General features: G+C 51.7%; 1 protein-coding gene across 1 annotated transcript in view; it reads right to left on the minus strand.

The window, feature by feature from the left end:
- Positions 1-6: 6 nt before the first annotated feature.
- The window catches only part of SLC5A2 (solute carrier family 5 member 2), a 63,647-nt gene continuing 45,454 nt past the window's right edge, over positions 7-18,199 (minus strand). The window contains exons 10-14 of the mRNA XM_089665423.1: positions 6,122-6,272; positions 5,877-6,045; positions 3,333-3,548; positions 1,842-1,910; positions 7-464 (exon numbers count right to left, since the gene is read on the minus strand). Coding sequence (XP_089521549.1) covers positions 345-464; positions 1,842-1,910; positions 3,333-3,548; positions 5,877-6,045; positions 6,122-6,272 — 725 coding nt within the window. The 3' untranslated portion in view covers positions 7-344. The remainder of the gene's footprint in view (positions 465-1,841; positions 1,911-3,332; positions 3,549-5,876; positions 6,046-6,121; positions 6,273-18,199) is intronic.

Consider the following 18,199-nt stretch of genomic DNA (forward strand, 5'->3'; position numbering starts at 1 on the left):
ATCACACAGCGGGGGCGGGGCCTTCTTATACATAGTGCATCACACAGCGGGATCCTTATTCTCATTTTTGTCTGATTTCCCCAGAAACTTCCGGCGCCGGTGTTGCGTTCTCTCGGCATCACTTCCTCCCACACCCGCTCTCTTCTCCTTCACCTCCATGCCGCCCAGATCACCCTCAAGTGGTCTCCAGAGGATCCCCCCATTGTATTGCGCTGTGCACCCCCCAAACACTTCCTGAGTACTCTGCGCAGACTGAAATTCTCTTCCCCCAACCTGCAGGACATCCCCCTCCCTCCTGACGAAGGCTCCCCGTAGCACATTATTATAGGTAACAATGGGCGGAGTCAGGCGTAGTACGCCCACAGGAAGATGGCGCAACTCATCATGACCACAGCGTGCACATTGACCAGCCGCGCCTCTCTGGGCTCCTCCTGGATGTCCGGCAGAGCGGAGGAGGGGTCCTTCTCCTGAGCGCCTCCTGTGGACAATCACATGGATCATTTATTAGAGGGGGATGGAATCTGCTTCACCTGCAATAAAAACTGTCTGTGACTGCTTGGAGGGAGGCGGAGACCTTTAAGATTCTCTCAATGGGGACTGGAAAATGACCTGCATATAATCAGCCAATCAGAGTGTGGAAGGAAGGCTGCTGACCACACCCTCTTAGGAGGAGGAGTCTGTTACCCATAACAACAATACTCCATGCTGGGGATGAAGTGATCGGACTTTGTACTGAATTCAATAAATAATCATTGTGTCCGTTGTCTCCGCCTCTTCCTGTGACCTGTGCCGGGGCAATACCCGTGTGACCATCCCCTGTGACCTGTGCCGGGGCAATACCCGTGTGACCACCCCCTGTGACCTGTGCCGGGGCAATACCCGTGTGACCACCCCCTGTGACCTGTGCCGGGGCAATACCCGTGTGACCACCCCCTGTGACCTGTACAGGGGCAATACCCGTGTGACCACCCCCTGTGACCTGTACAGGGGCAATACCCGTGTGACCACCCCCTGTGACCTGTACCGGGGCAATACCCGTGTGACCACCCCCTGTGACCTGTGCTGGGGCAATACCCGTGTGACCACCCCCTGTGACCTGTGCCGTGGCATATCCATGTGACCACTCCGTGTGACCTGTGCCGTGGCATATCCATGTGACCACCCCCTGTGACCTGTGCCGGGGCATACCCGTGTGACCACCTCCTGTGACCTGTGCCGGGGCAATACCCGTGTGACCACCCCCTGTGACCTGTGCCGGGGCAATACCCGTGTGACCACCCCCTGTGACCTGTACAGGGGCAATACCCGTGTGACCACCCCCTGTGACCTGTGCCGGGGCAATACCCGTGTGACCACCCCCTGTGACCTGTGCCGGTGCAATACCCGTGTGACCACCCCCTGTGACCTGTACAGGGGCAATACCCGTGTGACCACCCCCTGTGACCTGTGCCGTGGCAATACCCGTGTGACCACCCCCTGTGACCTGTACAGGGGCAATACCCGTGTGACCACCCCCTGTGACCTGTGCCGTGGCATATCCATGTGACCACTCCGTGTGACCTGTACCGGGGCAATACCCGTGTTACCACCCCATGTGATCTGTACCGGGGCAATACCCGTGTGACCACCCCATGGGATCTGTACTGGGGCAATTCCTGTGTGACCACCCCATGTGAACTTTGCCGGGGCAATACCTGTGTGACCTGTGCCAGGGCAATACCCATGTGACCACCCATGTGACCTGTACATCTGATTGGGGCAGGAGCACTGAGATGGCGTCTGCAGTTTGTGAGTCTGTATTGTGATTGGATGGTGGCAGTGCTGGCGCTGTGATTGGTCACATTACCTGGCTTCCCCATCTCCTCGCGCGGTTCCTGGCTGTGTCGAAGGCTGAACACCAACCGATACAACTGTGGGATGAGAAGGAGGCGGGAATGTTACCCACACTGACCAATGAGATTCCTGAACCATGAATACTGGGCACGGGAACCTATGGGTTATATACCTTCACCGCCCCCTAGTGTGCCCATATAAACCCACCCATTCCAGGAGGGCCCAGGTGATGGAGCTCATCTCCAATTGGTCCTCACAACACTAAAGACTCCCGAGTAGGGGAGGGGTTACGGGTAGAGGCAAGGTTACGGGTAGTGGAGGGATTACGGGTAGGGGAGGGGTTATGGGTAGAGACCGGGTTATGGGTAGAGACCAGGTTACGGGTAGAGGCGGGGTTACGGGTAGGGGAGGGGTTACAGGTAGAGGCGAGGTTTCGGGTAGTGGAGGGGTTACGGGTAGAGGCGAGGTTATGGATAGGGGAGGGGTTACAGGAAGAGGAGGGGTTATGGGTAGAGGTGAGGTTACAGGAAGAGGAGGGGTTATGGGTATAGGAGGGGTTACGGGAAGAGAAGGGGTTAGGGGTATAGGAGGGGTTACAGGAAGAGGAGGGGTTACAGGTAGAGGCAAGGTTTCGGGAAGAGGAGGGGTTATGGGTAGAGGAGGGGTTACGGGTAGAGGCAAGGCTACGGGAATTGGAGGGGTTATGGGTAGAGGAGGGGTTACGGGTAGAGGCAAGGTTACAGGAAGAGGAGGGGTTATGGGTAGAGGAGGGGTTATGGGTAGAGGTGAGGTTACAGGAAGAGGAGGGGTTATGGGTATAGGAGGGGTTACGGGAAGAGAAGGGGTTAGGGGTATAGGAGGGGTTACAGGAAGAGGAGGGGTTACAGGTAGAGGCAAGGTTTCGGGAAGAGGAGGGGTTATGGGTAGAGGAGGGGTTACGGGTAGAGGCAAGGCTACGGGAATTGGAGGGGTTATGGGTAGAGGAGGGGTTACGGGTAGAGGCGAGGTTACAGGAAGAGGAGGGGTTATGGGTAGAGGCGAGGTTACAGGAAGAGGAGTGGTTATGGGTAGAGGCGAGGTTACAGGAAGAGGAGGGGTTATGGGTATAGGAGGGGTTACGGGAAGAGGAGGGGTTACAGGAAGAGGAGGGGTTACGGGTAGGGGTTTCGGGAAGAGGAGGGGTTACGGGTAGAGGCAAGGTTACGGGGAGGGGTTTCGGGAAGAGGAGGGGTTATGGCTAGAGGAGGGGTTACGGGTAGAGGCAAGGCTACGGGAAGTGGAGGGGTTTCGAGTAGAGGCGGGGTTACAGGTAGAGGAGGAGTTACGAGGGGATGGGCGTACAAACTTTCTGCATGCCAGTGTTGTGACCTCTTGTACGTGGCACTATAACCCGACTCCGAATTCCCATGTCCCTCAGTAATTTGTACTCACTATAAGATCTTCAAATCTTTTATTTTCCTGCCCTTGTCCTGCCTTCCCCAGCACACCGTACGTCTCACCTGCTTGTCCGGGATTGGTGGCGTGCAGTAGGACACGCCCAGGATAATTACGGCCGAGCAGAAGAAGAGAATAATAGCAAAGTAGAGATAATGAACGTCGCAGATGAGCGCAGGGCAGGAGCTGGGGGCGGAGCAACTTCCCGATCCAAAGGCAAACTCAGGCACCATCCGACAAAGACCCAGAATCAGCCCTCCAATCAGACCCCAGAAGGCCCCCTGCAAGGAAAACCAGGCTTCAGAGTATGGCAGGGGGGGCGGTAATGATTAGTGATAGGTGGGGGGAGGGTGCTGTATAGGGGAGCAATATTATAGGCTGTGGAGTGTCATGGATCAGCATGGTGCTAGAAGGACTTGAGATGGGCGGAGGCAGAGCGGTGCCATTGCCATCGCTTTATGTGGCTGAAGGAGTATGGGTGAAGTAGGGGATATGTGGCTGAGGCATTATGGGTGGAGGAGGGGATATGTGGCTGAGGCATTGTTGGTGGAGGAGGGGATATGTGGCTGAGCCATTATGGGTGGAGGAGGGGATATGTGGCTGAGGCATTGTTGGTGGAGGAGGGGATATGTGGCTGACGCATTCTTGGTGGCGGAGGGGATATGTGGCTGACGCATTCTTGGTGGAGGAGGGGATATGTGGCTGACACATTCTTGGTGGCGGAGGGGATATGTGGCTGACACATTCTTGGTGGCGGAGGGGATATGTGGCTGACGCATTCTTGGTGGCGGAGGGGATATGTGGCTGACGCATTCTTGGTGGCGGAGGGGATATGTGGCTGAGGCATTGTTGGTGGCGGAGGGGATATGTGGTTGAGCCATTATGGGTGGAGGAGGGGATATGTGGCTGAGGCATTGTTGGTGGCAGAGGGGATATGTGGCTGACGTTTTATGGGTGAAGTAGGGGATATGTGGCAGAGGCATTGTTGGTGGCGGAGGGGATATGTGGTTGAGTCATTATGGGTGGAGGAGGGGATATGTGGCTGACGCATTGTTGGTGGCGGAGGGGATATGTGGCTGAGGCATTATGGGTGGCAGAGGGGATATGTGGCTGAGGCATTGTGGGTGGCGGATGGGATATGTGGCTGAGGCATTGTTGGTGGCGGAGGGGATATGTGGTTGAGCCATTATGGGTGAAGAAGGGGATATGTGGCTGAGGCATTATGGGTGGCGGAGGTGATATGTGGCTGAGGCATTGTGGGTGGCGGATGGGATATGTGGCTGAGGCATTTTTGGTGGCGGAGGGGATATGTGGCTGAGGCATTATGAGTGGAGGAGGGGATACGTGGCTGAGGCATTATGGGTGGAGGGGGGGGATACGTGGCTGAGGCATGGGTGGCGGAGGGGATACGTGGCTGAGGCATTATGGATTGTGGACGGGATACGTGGCTGAAGCATTATGGGTTGTGGACGGGATACGTGGCTGAAGCATTATGGATGGAGGAAGGGATATGTTGCTGAGGCATTATGAGTGGCTGAAGGGATATGTGGCTGAGGCATTATGGGTGGCGGAAGGGATATGTGGCTGAGGCATTGTGGGTGGCGGAGGGGATATGTGGCTGAGGCATTGTTGGTGGCGGAGGGGATATGTGGCTGAGGCATTATGGGTGGAGGAGGGGATATAATGCTGAGGCATTATGGGTGGCGAAGGGGATATGTAGCTGAGGCATTAAGGGTGGAGGAGGGGATACGTGGCTGAGGCATTACGGGTGGCGGAATGGATATGTGGCTGAGACATTGTTGGTGGCGGAGGAGATATGTGGTTGAGCCATTATGGGTGGAGGAGGGGATACGTGGTTAAGGCATCATAGGTGGTGGAGGGGATATGTGGCTGAGGCATTTTTGGTGGCGGAGGGAAGATGTGGCTGAGCCATTATGGGTGGAGGGGATACGTGGCTGAGGCATTATGGGTGGTGGAGGGGATATGTGGCTGAGGCATTTTTTGGTGGCGGAGGGAATATGTGGCTGAGGCATTATTGGTGGCGGAAGGGATATGTGGCTGAGGCATTATGAGTGGCCGAAGGGATATATGGCTAAGGTATTGGTGGCGGAGGGGATATGTGGCTGAGGCATTGTTGGTGGCAGAGGGGATATGTGGCTGAGGCATTATGGGTGGCGTAGGGAATATGTGTCTGAGGCATTATGAGTGTAGGAGGGGATACGTGGCTGAGGCATTATGTGTGGAGGAGGGGATACGGGGCTGAGGCATTATGGGTGGAGGAGGGGATACGGGGCTGAGGCATTATGGGTGGAGGAGGGGATACGTGGCTGAGGCATTATGGGTGGAGGAGGGGATACGTGGCTGAGGCATTATGGGTGGAGGAGGGAATACGTGGCTGAGGCATTGTTGGTGGTGGAGGGGATACGTGGCTGAGACATTGTTGGTGGCAGAGGGGTTACACATGGCTCTATAAGGACTGAGGATGGGTGAAGGCAGAGTATACGTGGTCCATTACCTTGTTTTTTTAGGTGATGATGCTTTCTGTGTGGAGGTGGGGGAGGGGGAACACTTTATTACCACGTTGTTGGTGGTGATATGAAATGTCTTACCGGCTCGTTCACTCTCTTCACAAACAGGGCCAGGAAGAAGACGGCGGCGATGGGCGGTGCTAGGAAACTGGCCACGGACTGGATGTAGTCAAACAATTGCCCCCCTTGTGCAGCCTGGACCACAGGAATCCACGCTATGCTGAATGCCACAAGGCAGACGGTCCACACCCTGAAAAGCAGAAATACAGATGGTGACTCCACTGTCATCTGATGAATTTCTCTTTCGGCATCAAGTCGTCACTCACCTCCCAACCAGAATCAGCTCCCTCTCCGCAGATCGGGGTCTCAGCTTCTTCCAGACATCAATGGTGAACAGAGTGCTGCTGCTATTGAATATGGAGGCCAGACTGCTCATGAGGGCTGCTAACATGACTGCAAGCATGAGCCCACGGAGACCTGTGAGAGGGATGAGAAAGAGGCAGAGCGCTTGGAGAGGGTCGGGTACAAGGAGGGGAGGGGGTCGGGTATTAGGAGGGGAGGGGGTCGGGTATTAGGAGGGGAGGGGGTCGGGTACAAGGAGGAGAGAAGGTCGGGTATTAGGAGGGGAGGGGTCGGGTATTAGGAGGGGAGGGGGTCGGGTACAAGGAGGGGAGGGGTCGGGTACAAGGAGGAGAGAAGGTCGGGTATTAGGAGGGGAGGGGGTCGGGTATTAGGAGAGGAGGACTCGCGTATTAGGTGGGGAGGGGGTCGGGTACAAGGAGGGGAGGGGGTCGGGTACAAGGAGGGGGAGAAGGTCGGGTACAAGGAGGGGAGGGGGTCGGGTATTAGGTGGGGAGGGGTCGGGTACAAGGAGGGGAGAAGGTCGGGTACATGGAGGAGAGAAGGTCGGGTACAAGGAGGGGGAGAAGGTCGGGTACAAGGAGGGTTGGAGGTCGGGTACAAGGAGGAGAGAAGGTCGGGTATTAGGAGGGGAGGGGGTCGGGTACAAGGAGGGGAGGGGGTCGGGTACAAGGAGGGGAGGGGGTCGGGTATTAGGTGGGGAGGGGTCGGGTACAAGGAGGGGAGAAGGTCGGGTACATGGAGGAGAGAAGGTCGGGTACAAGGAGGGGGAGAAGGTCGGGTACAAGGAGGGTTGGGGGTCGGGTATTAGGAGGGGAGGGGTCGGGTACAAGGAGGAGAGAAGGTCGGGTATTAGGAGGGGAGGGGGTCGGGTACAAGGAGGGGAGGGGGTCGGGTACAAGGAGGGGAGGGGGTCGGGTATTAGGTGGGGAGGGGTCGGGTACAAGGAGAGGAGGGGGTCGGGTACAAGGAGGGGAGGGGGTCGGGTATTAGGAGGGGAGAGGGTCGGGTATTAGGTGGGGAGGGGTCGGGTACAAGGAGGGGAGAGGGTCGGGTATTAGGTGGGGAGGGGTCGGGTACAAGGAGGGGAGGGGGTCGGGTATTAGGAGGGGAGGGGGTCAGGTACAAGGAGGGGAGGGGGTCGGGTATTAGGTGGGGAAGGGTCGGGTACAAGGAGGGGAGGGGGTTGGGTACAAGGAGGGGAGGGGGTCGGGTACAAGGAGGGGAGGGGGTCAGGTATTAGGAGGGGAGGGGGTCGGGTACAAGGAGGGGAGGGGGTCGGGTATTAGCAGGGGAGGGGGTCGGGTATTAGGTGGGGAGGGGGTCGGGTACAAGGAGGGGAGGGGGTCGGGTACAAGGAGGGGAGGGGGTCGGGTACAAGGAGGGGAGGGGGTCGGGTACAAGGAGGGGGAGAGGGTTGGGTATTAGGAGGGGAGGGGAGAGGGTACAAGGAGGGGAGAGGGTCTGGTTCAAGGAGAGGAGAGGGTCGGGTACGAGGCGGAGAGGGTTGGGTGTGAGGAGGGAAGGGGGTCGGGTGTAAGGAGGGGAGGGGGTACGAGGAGGGGAGGGGGTCGGGTACGAGGAGGGGAGAAGGTCGGGTATTAGGAGGGGAGGGGGTCGGGTACAAGGAGGGAAGGAGTTGGGTATAAGGCAGGCAGAGCCCTCAGCTACAGAAGGTCGGGTACAAGGAGGGAAGGAGTCGGGTATTAGGAGGGAAGGAGTCGGGTATTAGGAGGGAAGGGGTCGGGTATTAGGAGGGAAGGGGTCGGGTATTAGGAGGGGAGAGGGTGGGGTATTAGGAGGGGAAGAAGGTCGGGTACAAGGAGGGGAAGGGGTCGGGTATTAGGAGGGGAGAGGGTCGGGTACAAGGAGAGGAGAGGGTGGGGTATTAGGAGGGGAGGGGGTCGGGTACAAGGAGGGGAGGGGGTGGGGTATTAGGAGGGGAGAGGGTCGGGTACAAGGAGGGAAGGGGTCGGGTATTAGGAGGGGAGAGGGTGGGGTATTAGGAGGGAAGGGGTCGGGTATTAGGAGGGGAGAGGGTGGGGTATTAGGAGGGGAGGGGGTCGGGTACAAGGAGGGGAGGGGGTGGGGTATTAGGAGGGGAGAGGGTCGGGTACAAGGAGGGAAGGGGTCGGGTATTAGGAGGGGAGAGGGTGGGGTATTAGGAGGGGAGAGGGTGGGGTATTAGGAGGGGAGAGGGTCAGATACAAGGAGGGAAGGAGTTGGGTATAAGGCAGGCAGAGCCCTCAGCTACAGTTGCAAGAAAAAGTATGTGCACCCCTTGGGATTACGTGGAGTTTTGCATGAATTGGGCATAAAATGTGCTCTGAACGTCATCTAAGTCACAACAATAGAAGAACACAGTCTGCTGAACATAATACTACACAAACATTAGATGTTGCCATGGTTTAATTGCACATAACATGTAAACATTCACAGTGCAGGGAGGAAAAAGTATGTGAGGCCCTAGCTTAATGACTTCTCCCAGAGCTAATTGGAGCCAGGAGTGAGCCAACCTTGACTCCAATCAGTGTGATGATATTGGATGTGTTGCTGACACCTGTTTTGGGTTTACTGGTTTCAAGAAGCACTGTCTGATGTGAACCATGCCTCGCAGAAAAGAGCTCTCAGAAGACCTACCATCAAGAATTGTTGACTTGCATGAAGCTGGAAAGGGTTACAAAAGTATCTCCTTGAGCCTTGATGTTCATGTGTCCACGGTAAGACAGACTGTCTACAAATGGATAACCATGGCAACATCTAATGTTTGTGGGGTTCACATACTTTTTCTTGCAACTGTATATGGTGGTGACACGCAGTACAAAAAAGAGAAAGTGCTGCAAGAAGCGTGTACAGCGTGTCCATCCTTGCCGTGCATTTCCCCGACTCGTGGATCATAGACATCAGGAGCTAACAAGGGCAGATCTGCCACAAAGCGGCGCACAGCGAGTCCCATGCCGAGTAATCATCACTATTACATGGATGCATCACATGGATCATGGAAAGGAAGACATTGATATCACGGAAAGGAAGACATTTATATCACGGAAAGGAAGACATTTATATCCCGGAAAGGAAGACATTTATATCCCGGAAATGAAGACATTTATATCACGGAAAGGAAGACATTTATATCACGGAAAGGAAGACATTTACAGTGGGGATCGAAAGTTTGGGCCCCCTGCAGAATTTATAGCATGCACTGCCCCCTTTGCCAAGCTGAGACCTGCCAGTGTCATGGATTGTTCTCAATCATCGTCTGGGAAGACCAGGTGATGTCAATCTCAAAGGTTTTAAATGCCCCGACTCATCTGACCTTGCCCCAACAATCAGCACCATGGCTTCTTCTAAGCAGTTGTCTAGAAAACTGAAACTGAAAATAGTTGACGCTCACAAAGCTGGAGAAGGCTATAAGGAGATAGCAAAGCGTTTTCAGATGTCAATATCCTCTGTTCGGAATGTCATTAAGAAATGGCAGTCATCAGGAACAGTGGAAGTTAAAGCAAGATCTGGAAGACCAAGAAAAATATCAGACAGAACAGCTCGCAGGATTGTGAGAAAAACAATTCAAAACCCACGTTTGACGGCACGATCCCTCCAGAAAGATCTGGCAGACACTGGAGTTGTGGTCACTATTCCACTATAAAGAGATACTTGTACAAATATGGGCTTCATGGAAGAGTCATCAGAAGAAAACCTCTTCTACGTCCTCACCACAAAAATCATCGTTTGAACTTTGCAAATGAACATATAGACAAGCCTCCTGCATTTTGGAAACAAGTTCTGTGGACCGACGAGGTTAAAATGGAACTTTTTGGCCGGAATGAGCAAAGGTACGTTTGGAGAAGAAGGGGCACAGAATTGAATGAAAAGAACCTGCCCAACTGTGAAGCATGGGGTTGGATCAATCATGCTTTGGGGTTGTGTTGCAGCCAGTGGCACGGGGAACATCTCACGAGTAGAAGGAAAAATGGATTCAATAAAATTTCAGCAAATTTTGGATGGTAACTTGATGCCATCTGTGAAAAAGCTGAAGTTAAAGAGAGGATGGCTTCTACAAATGGATAATGATCCTAAACACACCTGGAAATCCACGGGGGATGACATCAAGAGGCGTAAACTGAAGGTTTTGCCTTCACAATCTCCTGACCTCAACATCATTGAAAATCTATGGATAGACCTTAAAAGAGCCGTGCGTGACAGACAGCCCAGAAATCTCAAAGAACTGGAAGACTTTTGTAAGGAAGAATGGGCAAAGATACCTCAAACAAGAATTGAAAGACTCTTGGCTGGCTACAAAAAGCGTTTACAAGCTGTGATACTTGCCAAAGGGGGCAGTACAAGATATTAACTCTGCAGGGGGCCCAAACTTTGCAGGCGCCATTTTTTTGTTTTCTGTTATTTTGAAAGTGTAAATGATGGAAATAAAATCTAACTTTTGTTGACATATTATAAGAATGTCTAATCTGTAATTTGATGCCTTTTGGAGATTTTTCCATCTTTCCTTGGCTTCTTTATGCACATTAATACACATTTGTAGCTGGGGGGCCCAAACTTTCCATCCCCACTGTATATCCCGGAAAGGAAGACATTTATATAATGAGGAAAACATTGTCAATCATGAAAGTAAAATCAGGAAAATAAAAAAAAAACAACGTTCTGCGCTTTCACTTGCTACATGTATGACATAACGAGTCAGATTACAATTGGGGAAGACGGCTTCCGTGTTCATTGTGGAACGTCCGTGTGTGGAGTCCAGGTGTGTATAAATCTTCCGTGTTCATTGTGGAACGTCCGTGTGTGGAGTCCAGGTGTGTATAAATCTTCCGTGTTCATTGTGGAACGTCCGTGTGTGGAGTCCAGGTGTGTATAAATCTTCCGTGTTCATTGTGGAACGTCCGTGTGTGGAGTCCAGGTGTGTATAAATCTTCCGTGTTCATTGTGGAACGTCCGTGTGTGGAGTCCAGGTGTGTATAAATCTTCCGTGTTCATTGTGGAACGTCCGTGTGTGGAGTCCAGGTGTGTATAAATCTTCCGTGTTCATTGTGGAACGTCCGTGTGTGGAGTCCAGGTGTGTATAAATCTTCCGTGTTCATTGTGGAACGTCCGTGTGTGGAGTCCAGGTGTGTATAAATCTTCCGTGTTCATTGTGGAACGTCCGTGTGTGGAGTCCAGGTGTGTATAAATCTTCCGTGTTCATTGTGGAACGTCCGTGTGTGGAGTCCAGGTGTGTATAAATCTTCCGTGTTCATTGTGGAACGTCCGTGTGTGGAGTCCAGGTGTGTATAAATCTTCCGTGTTCATTGTGGAACGTCCGTGTGTGGAGTCCAGGTGTGTATAAATCTTCCGTGTTCATTGTGGAACGTCCGTGTGTGGAGTCCAGGTGTGTATAAATCTTCCGTGTTCATTGTGGAACGTCCGTGTGTGGAGTCCAGGTGTGTATAAATCTTCCGTGTTCATTGTGGAACGTCCGTGTGTGGAGTCCAGGTGTGTATAAATCTTCCGTGTTCATTGTGGAACGTCCGTGTGTGGAGTCCAGGTGTGTATAAATCTTCCGTGTTCATTGTGGAACGTCCGTGTGTGGAGTCCAGGTGTGTATAAATCTTCCGTGTTCATTGTGGAACGTCCGTGTGTGGAGTCCAGGTGTGTATAAATCTTCCGTGTTCATTGTGGAACGTCCGTGTGTGGAGTCCAGGTGTGTATAAATCTTCCGTGTTCATTGTGGAACGTCCGTGTGTGGAGTCCAGGTGTGTATAAATCTTCCGTGTTCATTGTGGAACGTCCGTGTGTGGAGTCCAGGTGTGTATAAATCTTCCGTGTTCATTGTGGAACGTCCGTGTGTGGAGTCCAGGTGTGTATAAATCTTCCGTGTTCATTGTGGAACGTCCGTGTGTGGAGTCCAGGTGTGTATAAATCTTCCGTGTTCATTGTGGAACGTCCGTGTGTGGAGTCCAGGTGTGTATAAATCTTCCGTGTTCATTGTGGAACGTCCGTGTGTGGAGTCCAGGTGTGTATAAATCTTCCGTGTTCATTGTGGAACGTCCGTGTGTGGAGTCCAGGTGTGTATAAATCTTCCGTGTTCATTGTGGAACGTCCGTGTGTGGAGTCCAGGTGTGTATAAATCTTCCGTGTTCATTGTGGAACGTCCGTGTGTGGAGTCCAGGTGTGTATAAATCTTCCGTGTTCATTGTGGAACGTCCGTGTGTGGAGTCCAGGTGTGTATAAATCTTCCGTGTTCATTGTGGAACGTCCGTGTGTGGAGTCCAGGTGTGTATAAATCTTCCGTGTTCATTGTGGAACGTCCGTGTGTGGAGTCCAGGTGTGTATAAATCTTCCGTGTTCATTGTGGAACGTCCGTGTGTGGAGTCCAGGTGTGTATAAATCTTCCGTGTTCATTGTGGAACGTCCGTGTGTGGAGTCCAGGTGTGTATAAATCTTCCGTGTTCATTGTGGAACGTCCGTGTGTGGAGTCCAGGTGTGTATAAATCTTCCGTGTTCATTGTGGAACGTCCGTGTGTGGAGTCCAGGTGTGTATAAATCTTCCGTGTTCATTGTGGAACGTCCGTGTGTGGAGTCCAGGTGTGTATAAATCTTCCGTGTTCATTGTGGAACGTCCGTGTGTGGAGTCCAGGTGTGTATAAATCTTCCGTGTTCATTGTGGAACGTCCGTGTGTGGAGTCCAGGTGTGTATAAATCTTCCGTGTTCATTGTGGAACGTCCGTGTGTGGAGTCCAGGTGTGTATAAATCTTCCGTGTTCATTGTGGAACGTCCGTGTGTGGAGTCCAGGTGTGTATAAATCTTCCGTGTTCATTGTGGAACGTCCGTGTGTGGAGTCCAGGTGTGTATAAATCTTCCGTGTTCATTGTGGAACGTCCGTGTGTGGAGTCCAGGTGTGTATAAATCTTCCGTGTTCATTGTGGAACGTCCGTGTGTGGAGTCCAGGTGTGTATAAATCTTCCGTGTTCATTGTGGAACGTCCGTGTGTGGAGTCCAGGTGTGTATAAATCTTCCGTGTTCATTGTGGAACGTCCGTGTGTGGAGTCCAGGTGTGTATAAATCTTCCGTGTTCATTGTGGAACGTCCGTGTGTGGAGTCCAGGTGTGTATAAATCTTCCGTGTTCATTGTGGAACGTCCGTGTGTGGAGTCCAGGTGTGTATAAATCTTCCGTGTTCATTGTGGAACGTCCGTGTGTGGAGTCCAGGTGTGTATAAATCTTCCGTGTTCATTGTGGAACGTCCGTGTGTGGAGTCCAGGTGTGTATAAATCTTCCGTGTTCATTGTGGAACGTCCGTGTGTGGAGTCCAGGTGTGTATAAATCTTCCGTGTTCATTGTGGAACGTCCGTGTGTGGAGTCCAGGTGTGTATAAATCTTCCGTGTTCATTGTGGAACGTCCGTGTGTGGAGTCCAGGTGTGTATAAATCTTCCGTGTTCATTGTGGAACGTCCGTGTGTGGAGTCCAGGTGTGTATAAATCTTCCGTGTTCATTGTGGAACGTCCGTGTGTGGAGTCCAGGTGTGTATAAATCTTCCGTGTTCATTGTGGAACGTCCGTGTGTGGAGTCCAGGTGTGTATAAATCTTCCGTGTTCATTGTGGAACGTCCGTGTGTGGAGTCCAGGTGTGTATAAATCTTCCGTGTTCATTGTGGAACGTCCGTGTGTGGAGTCCAGGTGTGTATAAATCTTCCGTGTTCATTGTGGAACGTCCGTGTGTGGAGTCCAGGTGTGTATAAATCTTCCGTGTTCATTGTGGAACGTCCGTGTGTGGAGTCCAGGTGTGTATAAATCTTCCGTGTTCATTGTGGAACGTCCGTGTGTGGAGTCCAGGTGTGTATAAATCTTCCGTGTTCATTGTGGAACGTCCGTGTGTGGAGTCCAGGTGTGTATAAATCTTCCGTGTTCATTGTGGAACGTCCGTGTGTGGAGTCCAGGTGTGTATAAATCTTCCGTGTTCATTGTGGAACGTCCGTGTGTGGAGTCCAGGTGTGTATAAATCTTCCGTGTTCATTGTGGAACGTCCGTGTGTGGAGTCCAGGTGTGTATAAATCTTCCGTGTTCATTGTGGAACGTCCGTGTGTGGAGTCCAGGTGTGTATAAATCTTCCGTGTTCATTGTGGAACGTCCGTGTGTGGAGTCCAGGTGTGTATAAATCTTCCGTGTTCATTGTGGAACGTCCGTGTGTGGAGTCCAGGTGTGTATAAATCTTCCGTGTTCATTGTGGAACGTCCGTGTGTGGAGTCCAGGTGTGTATAAATCTTCCGTGTTCATTGTGGAACGTCCGTGTGTGGAGTCCAGGTGTGTATAAATCTTCCGTGTTCATTGTGGAACGTCCGTGTGTGGAGTCCAGGTGTGTATAAATCTTCCGTGTTCATTGTGGAACGTCCGTGTGTGGAGTCCAGGTGTGTATAAATCTTCCGTGTTCATTGTGGAACGTCCGTGTGTGGAGTCCAGGTGTGTATAAATCTTCCGTGTTCATTGTGGAACGTCCGTGTGTGGAGTCCAGGTGTGTATAAATCTTCCGTGTTCATTGTGGAACGTCCGTGTGTGGAGTCCAGGTGTGTATAAATCTTCCGTGTTCATTGTGGAACGTCCGTGTGTGGAGTCCAGGTGTGTATAAATCTTCCGTGTTCATTGTGCAACGTCCGTGTGTGGAGTCCAGGTGTGTATAAATCTTCCGTGTTCATTGTGGAACGTCCGTGTGTGGAGTCCAGGTGTGTATAAATCTTCCGTGTTCATTGTGCAACGTCCGTGTGTGGAGTCCAGGTGTGTATAAATCTTCCGTGTTCATTGTGCAACGTCCGTGTGTGGAGTCCAGGTGTGTATAAATCTTCCGTGTTCATTGTGCAACGTCCGTGTGTGGAGTCCAGGTGTGTATAAATCTTCCGTGTTCATTGTGCAACGTCCGTGTGTGGAGTCCAGGTGTGTATAAATCTTCCGTGTTCATTGTGCAACGTCCGTGTGTGGAGTCCAGGTGTGTATAAATCTTCCGTGTTCATTGTGCAACGTCCGTGTGTGGAGTCCAGGTGTGTATAAATCTTCCGTGTTCATTGTGCAACGTCCGTGTGTGGAGTCCAGGTGTGTATAAATCTTCCGTGTTCATTGTGCAACGTCCGTGTGTGGAGTCCAGGTGTGTATAAATCTTCCGTGTTCATTGTGGAACGTCCGTGTGTGGAGTCCAGGTGTGTATAAATCTTCCGTGTTCATTGTGCAACGTCCGTGTGTGGAGTCCAGGTGTGTATAAATCTTCCGTGTTCATTGTGGAACGTCCGTGTGTGGAGTCCAGGTGTGTATAAATCTTCCGTGTTCATTGTGGAACGTCCGTGTGTGGAGTCCAGGTGTGTATAAATCTTCCGTGTTCATTGTGGAACGTCCGTGTGTGGAGTCCAGGTGTGTATAAATCTTCCGTGTTCATTGTGGAACGTCCGTGTGTGGAGTCCAGGTGTGTATAAATCTTCCGTGTTCATTGTGGAACGTCCGTGTGTGGAGTCCAGGTGTGTATAAATCTTCCGTGTTCATTGTGGAACGTCCGTGTGTGGAGTCCAGGTGTGTATAAATCTTCCGTGTTCATTGTGGAACGTCCGTGTGTGGAGTCCAGGTGTGTATAAATCTTCCGTGTTCATTGTGGAACGTCCGTGTGTGGAGTCCAGGTGTGTATAAATCTTCCGTGTTCATTGTGGAACGTCCGTGTGTGGAGTCCAGGTGTGTATAAATCTTCCGTGTTCATTGTGGAACGTCCGTGTGTGGAGTCCAGGTGTGTATAAATCTTCCGTGTTCATTGTGGAACGTCCGTGTGTGGAGTCCAGGTGTGTATAAATCTTCCGTGTTCATTGTGGAACGTCCGTGTGTGGAGTCCAGGTGTGTATAAATCTTCCGTGTTCATTGTGGAACGTCCGTGTGTGGAGTCCAGGTGTGTATAAATCTTCCGTGTTCATTGTGGAACGTCCGTGTGTGGAGTCCAGGTGTGTATAAATCTTCCGTGTTCATTGTGGAACGTCCGTGTGTGGAGTCCAGGTGTGTATAAATCTTCCGTGTTCATTGTGGAACGTCCGTGTGTGGAGTCCAGGTGTGTATAAATCTTCCGTGTTCATTGTGGAACGTCCGTGTGTGGAGTCCAGGTGTGTATAAATCTTCCGTGTTCATTGTGGAACGTCCGTGTGTGGAGTCCAGGTGTGTATAAATCTTCCGTGTTCATTGTGGAACGTCCGTGTGTGGAGTCCAGGTGTGTATAAATCTTCCGTGTTCATTGTGGAACGTCCGTGTGTGGAGTCCAGGTGTGTATAAATCTTCCGTGTTCATTGTGGAACGTCCGTGTGTGGAGTCCAGGTGTGTATAAATCTTCCGTGTTCATTGTGGAACGTCCGTGTGTGGAGTCCAGGTGTGTATAAATCTTCCGTGTTCATTGTGCAACGTCCGTGTGTGGAGTCCAGGTGTGTATAAATCTTCCGTGTTCATTGTGGAACGTCCGTGTGTGGAGTCCAGGTGTGTATAAATCTTCCGTGTTCATTGTGCAACGTCCGTGTGTGGAGTCCAGGTGTGTATAAATCTTCCGTGTTCATTGTGGAACGTCCGTGTGTGGAGTCCAGGTGTGTATAAATCTTCCGTGTTCATTGTGCAACGTCCGTGTGTGGAGTCCAGGTGTGTATAAATCTTCCGTGTTCATTGTGGAACGTCCGTGTGTGGAGTCCAGGTGTGTATAAATCTTCCGTGTTCATTGTGGAACGTCCGTGTGTGGAGTCCAGGTGTGTATAAATCTTCCGTGTTCATTGTGGAACGTCCGTGTGTGGAGTCCAGGTGTGTATAAATCTTCCGTGTTCATTGTGGAACGTCCGTGTGTGGAGTCCAGGTGTGTATAAATCTTCCGTGTTCATTGTGGAACGTCCGTGTGTGGAGTCCAGGTGTGTATAAATCTTCCGTGTTCATTGTGGAACGTCCGTGTGTGGAGTCCAGGTGTGTATAAATCTTCCGTGTTCATTGTGGAACGTCCGTGTGTGGAGTCCAGGTGTGTATAAATCTTCCGTGTTCATTGTGGAACGTCCGTGTGTGGAGTCCAGGTGTGTATAAATCTTCCGTGTTCATTGTGGAACGTCCGTGTGTGGAGTCCAGGTGTGTATAAATCTTCCGTGTTCATTGTGGAACGTCCGTGTGTGGAGTCCAGGTGTGTATAAATCTTCCGTGTTCATTGTGGAACGTCCGTGTGTGGAGTCCAGGTGTGTATAAATCTTCCGTGTTCATTGTGGAACGTCCGTGTGTGGAGTCCAGGTGTGTATAAATCTTCCGTGTTCATTGTGGAACGTCCGTGTGTGGAGTCCAGGTGTGTATAAATCTTCCGTGTTCATTGTGGAACGTCCGTGTGTGGAGTCCAGGTGTGTATAAATCTTCCGTGTTCATTGTGGAACGTCCGTGTGTGGAGTCCAGGTGTGTATAAATCTTCCGTGTTCATTGTGGAACGTCCGTGTGTGGAGTCCAGGTGTGTATAAATCTTCCGTGTTCATTGTGGAACGTCCGTGTGTGGAGTCCAGGTGTGTATAAATCTTCCGTGTTCATTGTGGAACGTCCGTGTGTGGAGTCCAGGTGTGTATAAATCTTCCGTGTTCATTGTGGAACGTCCGTGTGTGGAGTCCAGGTGTGTATAAATCTTCCGTGTTCATTGTGGAACGTCCGTGTGTGGAGTCCAGGTGTGTATAAATCTTCCGTGTTCATTGTGGAACGTCCGTGTGTGGAGTCCAGGTGTGTATAAATCTTCCGTGTTCATTGTGGAACGTCCGTGTGTGGAGTCCAGGTGTGTATAAATCTTCCGTGTTCATTGTGGAACGTCCGTGTGTGGAGTCCAGGTGTGTATAAATCTTCCGTGTTCATTGTGGAACGTCCGTGTGTGGAGTCCAGGTGTGTATAAATCTTCCGTGTTCATTGTGGAACGTCCGTGTGTGGAGTCCAGGTGTGTATAAATCTTCCGTGTTCATTGTGGAACGTCCGTGTGTGGAGTCCAGGTGTGTATAAATCTTCCGTGTTCATTGTGGAACGTCCGTGTGTGGAGTCCAGGTGTG

The sequence above is a fragment of the Staurois parvus genome, unplaced genomic scaffold (assembly GCF_062004578.1).
Source record: "Staurois parvus isolate SC_StPar_1 unplaced genomic scaffold, SC_StPar_1.0 ptg002187l, whole genome shotgun sequence".
Lineage (NCBI taxonomy): Eukaryota > Metazoa > Chordata > Amphibia > Anura > Ranidae > Staurois > Staurois parvus.